The sequence below is a fragment of the Parasteatoda tepidariorum genome, unplaced genomic scaffold (genome assembly GCF_043381705.1).
Source record: "Parasteatoda tepidariorum isolate YZ-2023 unplaced genomic scaffold, CAS_Ptep_4.0 HiC_scaffold_199, whole genome shotgun sequence".
In the NCBI taxonomy this organism is placed as follows: domain Eukaryota; kingdom Metazoa; phylum Arthropoda; class Arachnida; order Araneae; family Theridiidae; genus Parasteatoda; species Parasteatoda tepidariorum.
Genome location: NW_027261508.1, coordinates 1 through 15975, shown reverse-complemented (window position 1 = coordinate 15975; position 15975 = coordinate 1). Strand labels below are relative to the sequence as shown.

Sequence of the window (15975 nt, the reverse complement as noted above, 5' to 3'; positions counted from 1 at the left end):
TTGAACATTGTACAATATCGTAGAAATGGACCCCTTTTATAACGTATATTCAATATCGCGAAACAATATTGTACGATATTGTAAAAACGTTGGGGAACGTCGATCGATATCTCTCAGCAATTCGGATGTCTCTAAATTTATATTTAAAATTTATTTTTTGGAATTATAACAATTTGACATCTTTTTTTGTCTTTTAAATGATTAATTTTGATTTAAGAACACAATAAAGTTTAAAATGAAAAGTTTTATATAAACACACATTTAATGTGAAATCGACGGGAATCGTACAATATCGTACACACGATGTCGATTTTCGCCAATATTGACAATGTCGGTCGATGTAGACTAAAGCTGTTACAATATCCCTGTGCTACTTGGGAAACGTCTATTTTTGTTCAATGTTTAAGAAAATAAAAATCTATATTTTTGGCGATTTTTCGCATGCTAATTGAAGCTAATTGAAGTACCCTATTTGTTACAGCCTTTTTTTTAAATAAATTTTTAATTAGTCATTTCATATTTACAATTAATATGCGTTATTTTTCAATAAAAAAATAATATTTTGAAATTTTTTTTGATTTACTAAAAACAATTACTCTAGATCTAAAAGCAACAGAGAATTATATTCAAAATTAAGTTTTTATTTAAGTCAATTAAGTATTTAAATTTATCTGCTGAAATCTGAAAACTGTATTAAAATTTGAGTACAGTACTAACTTATCAAATAGATTCGTGCTTTCTTCGGTTGCAATTATCATGAGCTTGGCGATTGCGAATATGCCCCTGGGGCTATGAGTTCCTTTCTGTGATTTTTTTTATTATTATTATTTTTTTTATAGTTTCTCGAGGACCACTGCCCGGAAGTTGCAAACGACTTAGAGATTATTCTGCCACAGAATACGGTACGAAAATCTCCCCGTAAAATGTAATACTCTGCGATCTTTTTTCCACAACAATTACTTTTTCTGAAATTCTTCAGTGAGGGACATATTCTATTCAAGCATTTCGAGCGCATGCGCATTTGCTCAGCCTATTATACATGGAGACATGTCAAATGCACTAAAGAGCCGAGTTCATGATTGACTTCAGTTTCTCTATAGTGGCGCTGTTGTAAGAAATCGGCAGAATAGTTGTGCAAGTATTTTACCGAAAATCGGTGCAATTGCAATAGTTACAGCCAAAAGGAAGAGACTTCATTATCAAACTTAATTATTCGAACTCATCTCAATAATTTTCATATAAATTTAATTATTTTTGCATCTGTTTTATTCAATACTTATCAGTAAGAGTTTTGTTTGACAATGTTCCTTTTGTTTTTTCTAATCGTCACAGTATCTTCCAATCAATCTTTTTGGAAAGAAGGATTGACGCATCTGAATAATGCCCAACTTCAAGACTTTTTGATACAAATCCACGAAAAATGCCCTAATATTACTCGAGTATATGAATTAAAGGAGTCAAGTGTAAATGGATGGCCTCTAGTTGTTATTGAATTCACTCAACATCCTGGTAAACACGAAGAATGTAAGTCCATATGTTTACTGGCCTGTCAGACTTTGGCCCTTTAATTGTTTGTAAAACGTGATAATTAATCCTAAGGGTGCCTGCTAAAGTGTTCGCATAGATTGCTATAAGTTTTCAAAAATCTCGTGTATGTTTTTTCCTTTCTTCAAAAATAATTTTACTTAGGCACTGATCTAGAAAAGCAGGGGCTCCGATTGTTACTATTAACAAAATTTATATTTTGTTTAATTATGAGGAGTTTTAAATTAATAATTAAGTAAGTTACGATATATTAGAAAATCTAAGCTTATATTTATTTCAATTTTTGTTACCATGATCATGTAAGTCAACTTCTCCACCCAAATTAGAAGAAAGCTTTTTTTGTCTGTTAAAAAACTGTTATGTAAATAGATGTATGTGGTATAATTAATTTAAAGAAATGTTTATATTTTTCTACTAAAAACAATTAAATCACTTTTAATAGAATTTCTTAGTTAAATTTAATTTTTTTAAAGTGCATGTATAACTCTAAACCTCTTTATCTCTAATTTTTCGCCTTTCCCGTGAGACTTGAGATAAACAGGTTCGACTGAATTTTAAAAACCACATAAAAGTCAATAACTGCCAAAAATACAATCGAAACATTACATTGATTTACGATACTATCAGTGTAAATTGAGCATGACAAAGAGTTATTATCTAAATACATGATTCAAATATTGCATGTATATTTGTGTGAGAAAAAAAGAGTATAAGTTTTTACTTTTCAAAAGAAAAATCATTCTGCAAATACTCTGTAATATTCTGTGACAATGTCCTCGTGTCTCTGCGATTCTGCCACAGGGTTCTTTACCATCTCCTATCTAATCTTGCCTGTTTAAATTAGCTAAGATCTAGTGAATCAGCAAGCCACGGTAATTTTGCATTTCTCCAGCCTGATCCTAGTTGATTTTGATGTATGAAGTGGAGATAAATCTCTTTTGATAATAGAGACATTTTTAAACGAGTTTTTTCATGTAATCATGTAGTGTTCAAGAATATCTTGATAAATATCTGATACAAGTAAAGTATTGTACTCTCTAAAATCTTTTCTTTTTTCTAACTACACCCCAACAGTTTCCTATTATCTCTGGCCGAAGCTTTTGAAATTTTTTTTCTTCCCACAAGATTTACCTTCATTTCATTGATCAAAATCAACTAGGTTCTGTTTATAGCAATACAAATTTACAGTGCTACTGTGGCCAGCTAATTCACTAGATCTTAATACCCATTTTATAGGCAGAACTATGTAGGAGATAGTAAAGATAAAAACTACATGAAGTTGCCCCTATCAACAAAACTGAGCTAGTAGAGAGCATTAAGTCTACTTGGGCAATTATGGACTACAAAAGAAAGCTTTTTTTTTTATTTGATGCAAGATCTTTTATCTGCAATCAGGGTGCGTAGCGTTTTTAAAAAGTGCTTAATTTCTATCTTTGTTTTTTAAAAGCCCTTAAAGGTGCTTTTTTCCATTGATGTTTTTAAAAAGTGCTTAATTTTCCCTTTTCTGAAATGTGATATTTTTCTTTACCATGTTGATTTTCACCACAAATTATGCAAAAAGATATTGTCCTATTCAACATTTTCACAATTAATTCAACCCCAATTTATTTCGGCATACCGGTGGTCTGTAGTGTATGAAAGCACCATTTGTTTTACATGTTTGATGAAATACTTGCGTATACTGAGCTGGATTCAGTGGTAAGAATTTTTGACTCGCATGTGCAACCCTGGTGCATTTTGCAAAAGATTCTCAATTTCAGACTTCATTTTCCACCCTCTGTAAAAGAATTGAAAGATCTCTCGAAATTTTGCTGATTACAGGGACCAACATTGTCAATTTTTTTTTCTCTATTAGTGTTAGAGAATTTCATTTCTCTTGTTTATTTCATCGTTTGTGACGCGCCATCATCTTCGTCATTGTGTATAAAACTGGATGAAACCATCAATTGTAAAAAACTTGCCAAACCTGTCTAATTATATTTTTCAAAGTGCTTAAAAATATTTTTTGAGTACTTGATAAGTGCTTAAAAGGTGCTTATTTTTTGTTGAAAAATTTGGCTATGCACCCTGGCGATGTTCAAAGCTAAAGGCGATGCTGCAGTTATGTAACTTTTTTTCTCTATTTATAATTGAATTTTAGTATTTATAATGAAGTAGTGTAATATTCTAAATCTAGTTTTTTTTTCTAGAAGAACAAAATTCTTCATTTACAAAACTTTTGCTAGGCTGTTCTTGACATATGCTTCCAAAGCTTGGACAATGATAAAACTGGAGGAAAATTGTATCGCAGTATTTGAGCGAAAGATTTTGTGGAGTATATTTGATGGTGTAAATGAAAACAATAGTTTGAGACATAATTTTGAATTGTGCAAAATTTATAAACATCCCGATGTTATTAAATACATAAAAATGAATTGGATGGCCTATGTCAGGGGTGGCGAACCTTTATACACCAACGTGCCATTTTCTCTAAAAAATTGCTTAATGAGATCATAGACGTGCCGTCAAATAATTTTGACTTTGTGATTATTGAGAAAATAATATTACTAAATACTATCAACTTAAAACTCTTTATTTACATTGAAAAAAAATACATTTTGCAATGTCTCAGTTATATACGTAATTAAACTTAAAGTAACATCAGTGTGACTTCTGTTGTTGCAGATTAGATTACCAATAACTTATATTAGGTTGTAAGATGTTAGTTTAAGCAGGACTGTTGATATTTTTTGCTAGTTATTTATTGTTAGCTTGTTTTTTACTGTTAATTCTTTTTTTAGTATTAATTTTTAATTTTTTTATTAATAATTGTTTATTATTTTGTTTGTTTTTTTGTGAATTTTAATTTAATTGTTACGTATGCTTCGTAGCGTAATAACATTTGTGTAATAACAATTCTTAGTGCAACAACAATTGTAATCGGTGGAGTGCCCAAAATATTGTGTTGCGTGCCATCCCTGGCCTATGTGATTTGAATGCGTGATGACAATACAATAAAAAAGATATTACTTTTTAGACCCACTCAGAAGACCGCGGTTAAAATGGGCTGATTCCGTGGAGTCTGATTATCTTTCAAATAATGAAAAAAATTTGAGATCAAAGATAAATTGGAAGTCGTTATGGAGAAATCTTCAGAGGAAGGCATTAGCCCACATTGGGCTGTCTGGCCAACTATGATGATGATGATTTTTAGCTACATTAATTTTTTTTTCTAATAGGTTTATTTTTCTCAAAAATAAATTGTCAAACTGATTTTAGCTTTATTTTGATTTTTTAATGTTTAAAAGTCCTATGTTGCTTTAACTCGTTAAATTTGTATTTTAATTCAAGTAAGTATAAGTGAAATACTTTTAAATGTAGATTTTTTTAATACTTGGGAATAAGAGGTGTAGTATGGTACTTGTGTTGCATACAAATTTTGATTTATGAAAAAGGTGCTATGAATGTTTTGATACGGAAAATTTTGCTTCGAAGCATGCTTAGTTGTAAATTTTCTTTTAGTAGCTATTTTTTGACTATTTATAATTTTTCTCTTTTTGTGTTATAGTGAAACCAGAGTTCAAATACATAGGAAACATGCACGGCAATGAAGTTCTGGGCCGTGTTTTGCTGACTACTCTGGCTGGTTATTTGTGTGAAGAATATAAAAAAGGAAATACTGATATACAAAAGTTGATAAATATTACACGAATTCATATCTTGCCCTCAATGAATCCAGATGGTTGGGACATAGCTACCAAGGTATTTTTTTGTTATTATATCTCTAACAGCCAACCCTACTAGATTTTCTCAGTTTCTACTGGTTTAATAGAAATTCTCTTGGTTTTTGTACATTTTTGAAAATTTCCTAAAATTGTATCTGTTTAAAATCCTATTGAAATAGAATTTTTGTGCAGATTATTGATTGCCAGAACATTTAAATAAGTGTCACTAGTACATAATCAGGGGTCTGTCCAGGCCGAATTTACTACCGTTTAGCGGTACCTTCACAAATTCAATTTTTAGATAAAACGGTAGTTTTACAATGTCAACATTAGGAAAAATGGTAGTTTCACAAAATACTTTTTCTTAAAATTTTATTTTTGTATCCCTTAAGAAACGATATATCTATATTTTTACCATGCTTTTGTATTGATTTTTTAATATAATTTTTAATTTTTCACAAATTAAATCTAAATGTTCACAAAATAGGGACCTTTCAGAAAAACCTAGACAGACCCCTGATAATGAAGCGAGCCTCATTTATAAAATTCAATAAACCAGGGTTGGGTTTTTGACGTCCAAAAGTGGTTTTTGACATGACAAGGGTATAATACTGGTTTAAACCGTCAAAAACCCGTCAAAAATGTCAAAAACTGAAGTTTGCCAAGAAAATATATAAACTTCAAAACTACCAACAGTTGCCATGCATTATATTGAAATTTAATTATACTATAGGTAATCAGCAGGTTTTAAAATATTTTTTAATTAAAATTAAGGTAAAATAACAGATTTAAAATCTCAGAAATTTATATTCAAATGCATGTGCAGAAAAATTTTGCACAAAAATTGTTTAAATATTTATATTTAAAAAAATTTTTTTTTTCTTTTTGATACTTAAGAAAATTAAAAGTTTATTACTATGCATTTTTGACATATAAGGAACATATAACTAATATTTATAAGGAACTTACAAGTTATGTTGTATAAATACAAACTTGATATAAGATACAAGTGTATAAAATTTTTTTTTTAATGTTATACCGAATATCTTTATTATCCAGTATGTTAATTTGAATTTAAAAGTAGTTATATTTATGAATAATGATAAATATAATTCATATTGTTTATTATATTTATTTATAATTATTACACTTATCATTTTAAAACAATTTTTATCTCTTAATTTTTTTTTCTCCACTTGTATTAAGAATACAAATAATGCATATCTTGAAAGCAAGAAGTAATTATTCAACAGCTGAATATTTAGATATTCAACAAAACTATATAGTATTCAGCAAAATGAAATTCACAAGTATTTGGATAAACTAAATTTTCAGCATAGTAAATGAATAAGCTGAATATACTGTAAATCGACACTAACTACTCTGTGATGCTACACATATAAATATAGGTTTTTGACAGTGAGATTTTTGACGTGACGGTTTAAAATGTCAAAAACTGTCACATGTCAAAAACCTGCCAACCCTGCAATAAACCGTCTTGGATGAATTAAATGCCTATTACTATTCAAAATTATGAATAAACGTAATATTTCAAGTTCATTTAATGTTATTCATAACTGGTAAATATTGTATTTTTTCTATTTTGATGACTATAAAAATCTCTAAAATTTCCTATGTGTAAAACATTTAGTACGTTATGCAACAACTAACATGAAATTTATATTATTTCATAATATCTACTGGATTTTTTCCTATCCATGTTGGCAGCTATGTATATCTTAAGATCTTTGCTGAAATTTATGACTTCTATAAAAAAAAAATTTAATACAAAATAGTAATTTATTGTTAGCAGAGTTGATTGACTGCATTTTTTTTTAATGTAGCGACTGCAAACTGATGTAGTCACTATTTTTAGAAGATGAACTCGGAACTTAATTTGCACCCATGTTCAGAATAGTTAAGAATTAAAAATTGGCTTATTCAAGCTTTATCAGTCATTATTTAATCATGTTTACATGGGCGAGCTTGTTAAACATGAATAAATATTGTTCTTCTACTTAGTAAATGCTATTCAATTTAATAAATGCAAGGAAATTATCAAACATTTAAAATTTTGTTAAGTGTTTAATGCTCTTTTATTTTCTCTAAGAAATAAAGTACAATGGGAATAGTTTTTCTTCTAATGAATTAACATCAGTGTTTCAAGACAGTAAATTCACATTTGAAAGTGAACCTAAGTGATAAATTAGCTATTATTCGTATTGGCTATTTAATATTAGTAATGCGTAATCCTAAATGCATAGTTCTTATTAACCCTCAGCTATACGGGTATTCTCATAGCCACTGACGGACCAGCAAAGATTCGTAATAATTCGATATTAAATACAGTGATTTGTTTTTCCTCTCAATATCTTGTGTACCCTGTGGCAGAATTTTTTTGAGCTATCTGCGACAAAACTCTCTAGTACTAATATCTTTCTGCAAGATACTTTTAATAATAACAAACAATTGTTATTTATTTAAAATAACAAACGCACTGCATTTACCAAAAAAGTATATATATATATTAATTGAATATGGAATAATTTTTTATTCTAATATTATGGGTGATATTCTTACATTTTGTTGGTGAGGAGAACACACAAATTATTTATTCTTTGCATTCTGTAAATAATCATCACAATAAAAAAATTACTAAAAATCATGAAATCCTTAGGTAGTGATTGCCGAAGAAGACCGACAAGGAAATCAAGCGAATTGGGTTCTTTAAATGCGTGTTTCGTTTCGAGATGAGGTTGTTGTGATAAATAATATTGTATTTAAAAATTCTGGAGAAATCAATAGCAATAACTGTCAGAAATTTGATAGAGTTATTGCCCTAAAAAGTAAATAAACAATTGCACGATTCAAATTTTCCATATTGTTTGAAATATGTCGGGATATTTAAAATCCACGTGAAAATCTGCCGAAAATACAATTGAAACATTACATAGATTTACGATACTATCGTCGTAAATGGAGCCTATCAAAAAGTGATTATCTAAATGCACAAATCAAATAGTATGTGTAAACTTTTGTAGAAAAGAAAAATAAATTGTTTTTTACTTTTCAAAAGAAAAATCTTTCTGCAAAAACTTCTGTAACGTTCTGCCAGGGGGTTTAGGGAATTTTTTTCTCCGATTTGATTTGCAATCCTGTTGTAATTTTTAGCTAATTGGGCTCTTTCCAATTTCAGTCTGGTGGAAGAGATTGGCTTGCTGGAAGAGAGAATGCCAACAATGTTGATTTAAATCGTGATTTTCCTGATTTAAATGCTATTGCCTACTTATCTGAGAAAGATGGAGAGAGGAGAACTAACCATTTCTTCACTTCGGATGTCGTCAATCACAGTGTATGACTTTTTTTCTGTTGTTTTTTTTTTTCTTTTCAAATGTGATTTCAATAACAAAAGATAAACTTGAAAAAGTCAGAGAACAGGGTTGGCAGGGTTTAGGATAGAATGGATTAATCCACGGTTTAAACCATCCTGTCCAAAACTCTCTTAAACTGCCCAAAACCCTTTTACCTTTTATTCAAACTATGCCGCAATTTAAAAAAGTATTGTTAAAAAGAAAAGGTTAATTTTTGAACTAGAAACAGAATGAAAACAAGTTTTTGTTTTATTAAAATATTTTATTTTTTTTTAAATATTGCATTATTTATCCTCATGTATTATTTATCCTTATGCAAAAACATAATTTATCAGTTTTAAAAGCATATTTATTCATATTTAAAGGATAAGGTATTAATTTTGTTGTTCAATGAATTGTGGAGCTTCAATAGTTATAAATATTTTCCTATTAAATTATATTATTTTCCTTTAATAAGTTAAAGCAAATTGTATAAAAAGTATCAAATATTTTTTAATATATGTAATTATTATATGTACAACGGTCCACATATAGAATTAAATTACCTTCTACCAATGTTCAAGGTTTTGGATACTTTTAGACAGTTTTTGTCAATTTAGGAGAGTTTTAGTCAACTTAGGGCAGTTAAAGACAGTAAAACCCACTTGTCTAGTCCAAAACAAGTTTAGGATATCCAATACAGAGAATTTTAACAATCTTGAAAAAAGCAGAGGATTAAGTTTTTAACCTTTTTTTTAGGCAATGTATATTTCTGATGAAGGTCTTAGTTTACATAAATGTGAGTAAAAATATTACATATTATAGTTCAGCTAGTTTAGAAGAGAGCTGTGTTTACTTGAGAGTAAAGCATTCATGCATTTGAATGTTTTTCATTGAGTTTTATTTGTAGTTATCATCAAAGGATTTATAAATCAGTGCTCCCACAGTTCTTGAAATTTATTGAAGGCCCTTGAGAAGTTCTCAAATTCCGTGATAATGCTTTGAAAGTTTGTCTCGGAGAAGTTTTCGAAATATGCCTTTTTTGCATAAAAACACGGAAAAAAAAGTTTTAAAAAAACTACAACTAAAATGATATGATCACTTAACCATCCTTTCCCCATTTTTTTTTTTTTTTTTAAATGAAAGAATAGTTCAAGGTCAACTAAGTTGGGGAGTTCAGAAGTCTGATCTGAATTTACGGAGTGCGTAGCATTTTTAAAAAGTGCTTATTTTTGATTTAAGTTTTTTAAAAGCCCTTAAAGGTGCTTTTTATTTGGTGTTTGTAAAAAGTGCTTAATTTTTTTATCTTTTAAAAAGGGATTTTTTTTCTTTGCCTTATCGATTGTCGTTCTAAATTACGAAAAATGCATGATTTTCATAATTTTCTTTGCAATATTTATCAGAAACTAGTTATTTTATCATAATTATGTAAAGTTTTTTAAATGTTTTTGAATTTTATGTTCATAAATTGCGAACTTGAAACGATAGAATAAAATAACTTTTGTTACTGCACAGATCCTAGTTATGATTTATATTAGAAAGTGCTTATTTTTGTAGAAAAAATCTGGCTACGCACCCTGATTTAGAAAAAGACCCTTATTATTTATTCATCTCCTATGATAGGATTACAAAATATAAGTAAGATGTGGGGTAACTGGTAGTGACAAGAACATGGTGCGTAGTGTTTTTAAAAAGTGTTTAAAGGTGCTTATTTTAAATTTTTGTTTCTAAAATCTCTTAAAGATGCTTTTTTCTTAAGAGTGTTTTTAAAAAGTATTTAATTTTCTCTTTTTCAAAATGAGATTTCTTCTTCTTTTTTACCACATATTATGCAAAAGTAGGCTTTTCTATTCAACGTTTTCACAATTTATCAGCCACAATCGGCATCCAGCCGAGCGCATGAAAGCACCAACCATGAAATATTTGCATGTCCACATATTGAGCTTGGTTCGGTGAGATTCTTGCACTCTGCTACATTTTGTTAGATATTCTCAGGCTTTTCACCATCTGATATTGAAACCTCTCTTTATGGTGACTAATATAATCCAGTTCTTTGACTATCATGATTATCTTTGATTTTGCATTTTGTTAATGTGCTTAAAATGTACTTCAAAGATTTTTTGTCCCCGCACCTTGCAGAAAGTCTAGTTTTAGTCACTTTTTAACGCATGTAATATGCACTGATTTTGGAACATGTATGATTTTATACCTTTTAGTTATTTGTTAGTGACATAAAATTAAACTTTTATTCTGATTTGAAGAAAAGAGAAGGAGTTCATCCTGATATTTTTGCCTTTTTTAATACCAAAAATCTAGTGATTATTGTTATTTATTCTATTTTTTGTTGAAAGATCCAGTGATTCATATCTAATGATTTTCAGTATTAGTAGACTCAATTTTTTTAATACAATCAAATATGAAGAAATTCATCACTTTATTAACTCACACAATTTTTGTAAAGCTCATCAGAAGCAAAATTGGGTTAACATGAAATAATTATGTTAGTCACATTGACTTTGCATTAACAGGATTTGACTATATATTCAGGGTATCTGCGCACCTAGAAAGTCATGAATTTTGGTATTGAACAAAATTTGTCATGAAATGTCATAATTTTAACAATTTTTTTTTTGTTTTAAAATGGGGATATTTCCGTATTGTGATCTGTCGTGCCAACTATAATTTCCTACTTGCAAATTTTTTTTAAAGGAAAAAACATGTAGATGTTTGCCCGGGGTGGCTACGAGTTATACCTTTCGAGTACCAACGTTTTTCCCTTTCTGTAATTTTTTTTTTTTTTTAGTTTCTCGCAGGCCACTGCTCGGAAGTTTTCAAGACTTGGCGATTATTCTGCCACAGATCTCGATACGGAAATCTCCCCTAAAAAATCATGGAAAGTCATGGATTTAGGTGGCTAAAAAATCTAATTTTTAAAATGGAAATAAACTCCCCCTCCCAATTTTATGGTGTTCTGCATATCTGAATTTGAAACAAAATCCCCACTCACAGTCATATTTTATTAAAATATAAAATGTTTTATCATGTTCTTTAAAAAATATGGTGTTCTTTCAAAAAGTGAAAGAAAAAAGAAAGAAAGTGAAAAAATTTCTAGAAGGAATTATCTTTTAAACTTCTGTGAATTTTTATTATTTAATTTTTTTATTTTTATCAATTTCAAATTTTAGCTGAAGTAAGCCACTCATTGGCATATTTTTTTTAATTCCGAAATGAGAACAGAAAAATCAGGAGTATTTCTTTCCTCTCTGATGAACAAGAAAAGTATTTTTAGAATATAATTCTGCAGAAAAAAGAAGAAAAAAAAATTTTTTTTTGCTTTTTTACTTTTTTTCAGCTATTTTATTGCTTCCACTCTTTCTTTACTCTGTTTTTGAAATTGAAAATCTATAAATATGAAGTATAACAGTTTTGATTATACCTATCATTTCAATTAATGTTATTATAATGCTTTTATTGTTGTGTTTTTGTTGGAGAAAACTTTGTTAAGTCATGAATTTGAAAATCTAAAATGTAGCAGATACCCTGTATATTATTTCATTTGGTTTTAGGGTTCCATTTATCTTAATTATGGTAAAAATTAGTCTTAATTTTACGTGCTAGTGATGTTTGTTTATGATTTTAGTTGCAGCCCGAAACCAAGGCTATCATTCAGTGGATATTGAATAACCCTTTTGTGTTGTCTGCTAATCTTCATGGAGGAGCGCTTGTGGCTAATTATCCATATGATGAAGCTCGTGGACCAAATAAAATTCATGACTATACTGCTACCCCAGATGATGATACTTTTAGGTATATTTTTCTCTTTTTATTCTTAACCTTTTCAAACAGCATTAAAATTTAAGTTTATGTTAATCATAGTCTAACTAAGTCAGAGGCATACGTTAGAGGGTGCCCCCAAATCATAGAAAGTTTATTTTATGTTTCCTTCTTTAATGAAGTTTTTTTTAAACAAAATATGAGTACTGTGTAAAATCTGTCAGTTTTATGTTAACTGCTTCATTAATCTATCGTATAAACACAATCTATATTTCGTAAATTCATGGTTTTCTAGGGCAGAATTCAGCTAAATTTTGGCAATGGCGATGGACAAGATTGACCAATCAAAAGCCTGTATTTTTTGCTATCGTAAAATGTGATATTTTTACAAAAATACATGCTTTTGATTGGCTTAATTGAGCCATCGCAATTGCATACATTTAGCTGAATTCCACTATAGCTAATGTCAGCAAGGATAGGATTTTTTTGCAGCTAGATGACAAAGATATCAATCAGAAAACTGCATTCCGCGTGACAGACATAGAATTGTCAGAAATTTAATAAAATGGTCCGAACAATATTTCCTCGGACCATTGGAGGGGCTTTATAGTTACTTTAGGTTTTAGTCAATTTTGTTGTTATCTATAATGAGGTAAAAAATTTAAATACCTCCATAAAATTTGGTTCTTTATTATTAAAGTAGTGAAGCAGAGGGGGCCCGCAAGGAAATTTTTGCCCATGGCCCAATTAGGCTAAGTTGAGCCCTGATGTTAATGCTGACATATTAAAATAAATATGCTATGAGTTCAAAGTTTTCCCCGAAATCTGCTGGGGCAATATGTCCCAATCATCTTGAATATTGCAAAAATACCTATATATTGCATGGGAATAAATAATGAGAATAATATAATCGAATTATTTATTTTTATTAGAAATTATAGAAATCAGAAGTTGCTGTTATAAAATAATCAAAACAAAAATCTGTTAAAATTTCTAAATTTAATACTAAATAATTACGATTATTACTAGGAAAAAACATAACTATTTTACACTAAATGTGGTAAAAATATAGTTGTACTCACCTCAAAATTCTGAAAATACTTTAATTAAAACGAAATTGACTGGTGTGCTTGCAAGCAGAAGTCCACGATTCTGAATATGAAAGTGCTGCTAAGTTCCTTTAGTCATATTTTTATTCCCTAATGCCTAAAGAACTCTGAAAACACAAAAACCCATGCAAAATCAGGATCTAATCTTTAAGAATTCAAGAATCATTAGCGAATAAAGTTTAATCTTTGGGACGTATATATCCCATTCGGGTCAAAAGGGTTAAAATAATCTAAATTGTAGTATGACCTTAACTTACCCGACTTCCACTTTTTTTCTGTGCATGTCCCTCCCCCCACAATTTTCTATAGGGTTGGTATTTAATCCAGAAAAAACTATCTTTCAAGACATTGGAAAAAACAAAGTAGAAGAAACTGGACATAATGAAAGATACTGACAAAAAAAACAAAAAAAAAACAGAATATTATTATAAGAATAGCTTGAATTTAGTATTAAGTGCCAGATATTTTAAAATTTTCGTATGGATTAAAATGAAAAAAGTATTTTTATATGAAATTTACGAAATCTGTATTCCATATTGTTTTAATAATTTTACATAAAAGTATTTATTAAATAAATAAATATGTGTTTTTTTTTAAATATGTCTAGTATGTGATTTGTTAACTTAGTAACATTAATGAAATCATTGTTCTTTTTTGTAATGTTCTTTTAACAGTTTTTTTTATATAATTATAAAATTGGGTTTTACTCTACTCATTTATATAAAACACTGTAAAATGACAGCTATTGGGTCATTCCACGTCAAATCATACAGGATTTTACAAAATGGCACCCACCATCTCAAATTTTGATGAAAATTTGTACACTTATAGAATTTTTTCTGCTGATTTCAAAAATATCACATAAATATTCATAATCATCATAAATATTCATATCATCATAAATATTCATTAATTCTTATTCACTTCTTAAATAAATTTTTCATGAAAAGTTTCACTGATGCTAGTTTTTAAATGTTGACTAGTATGCTATGTTAATTAGAGTTTTTATATTTTTTCTTGTCAATTGGAATTTTTTTAAGGGATTTGGAACGACAATGTAATTGTCAACCATTTGTATTATTAGCCGATAAATTTAATAATTAATTTTTTGTTGTTGTCAAATAAGCATTGTGATTTTAAAATATACGATTTCTGTTTCTACATAATTGTAAAATCTGGTTGACATGTACTTTAGCATATAACAATAATACTGAATAGGTCATTGAAAAGTCCTTGAATTTTTAAAAAAAAAATTGAGTGGGAACCCTACACATTTCATCCCTATCTTCCCAAAAAAGAAATCTGACTAATCAGAATATATCATCTTCCAGAACATTTCTGTTTGTTTCAATCAGAATTGAGTCTCATGTTAAATTTATTTTCTTTCAAATCAATAAAATTGTATTTCCATTCATTTAAAACAGAATAGAAATAAATAAGTTTTCAAAAGTTTTAAATTTATCAATTTGATATTTAAAAAAGTTTTATTATGAAAACCCAAGTATTATGTAGTATTGGATTAACTTTGAAAGATTTTAAGTGCAGTTTAAACTCACAAAAGATTTTAGAACTTTCTTCTGAGAATATAGAACTTATTTCATTAAGGAGCAATTTAGATCTTAAGGAACATTCAACTATATGCCTCATACATAAGGAGTGTAGATCAGGCTAAAACATACAGAGCTAAATTACAAATTTCAGCAATTCCTGGCCAGAAATTGTGCTTCTGATGCCGAAATTGTGTTTGTCTTGTTCATTCTCAAAATGTTCTCCATTCTTTTCTTTTTTAAGAGGGGAGACTCAAAGAAAGAAGGGAAAAACATTTAATAAATTATTACTTTATTTTACATATTTTTCAACCGTTCGCATTTTTTTTTACATCATTTTATTATACTCTAGTTACAATTAAGGACTATAAATCATCAAACTACCAGTACTTTTAATGCATAAGAAGAATATTTTTTTTTAAAAAGTGAGTGAACTGCCCATCAAAATTTTTATATCAGATGTTAGTTTGCACTTTCAACTATCTTTGAATAAAATATTTTTGAAATTGAAGGGGGGCAAGTTGCCAGAAATCATCTCCTGAAGTTACTCAACTCCGTTGATCAAAAAACTGCAAAACAGACCCTTGTACTAAATAAGTAAGATACTTATTTGTGAAAAAAAGCGTTTAAATGACAGATTACTTTATTCTGACCGAAATAAAAAAAAAATTATTGCTCTATGACAAATATAAGGTGAGTTACAATCATAATTAGCCTTTGATGTATGAATCAAAATGGCGGCAAATGTGCCATTTTGGCAAAAATATAAATGCTTATAACTTTTAAACCCCTTAACCGATTTAAATATAATTGATATTTTTGAAATCAGCATAAAAAATTCTATAAGTGTACAAATTTTCATCAAAATCTGAGATGTTGCGTGCCATGGCTGGATGAACTGACAAATTTTCCCTATTTTCATTTCGCACTGAGATCATAAAAATTT

At 28.8% G+C, this 15975-nt stretch overlaps 1 protein-coding gene across 1 annotated transcript; it reads left to right on the top strand.

Annotated features, from left to right (window-relative positions):
* Positions 1 to 895: 895 nt before the first annotated feature.
* Positions 896 to 12406, top strand: LOC107447793 (carboxypeptidase E; the record flags this gene model as incomplete). The annotated part of the gene is given in 4 exon segments (XM_071188529.1): positions 896 to 1524; positions 5093 to 5286; positions 8446 to 8601; positions 12240 to 12406. Coding segments are annotated over 4 exon segments (740 nt in total), but the record flags the coding sequence as incomplete, so codon positions are not given.
* Between the last annotated feature and the right edge of the window lie 3569 nt (positions 12407 to 15975).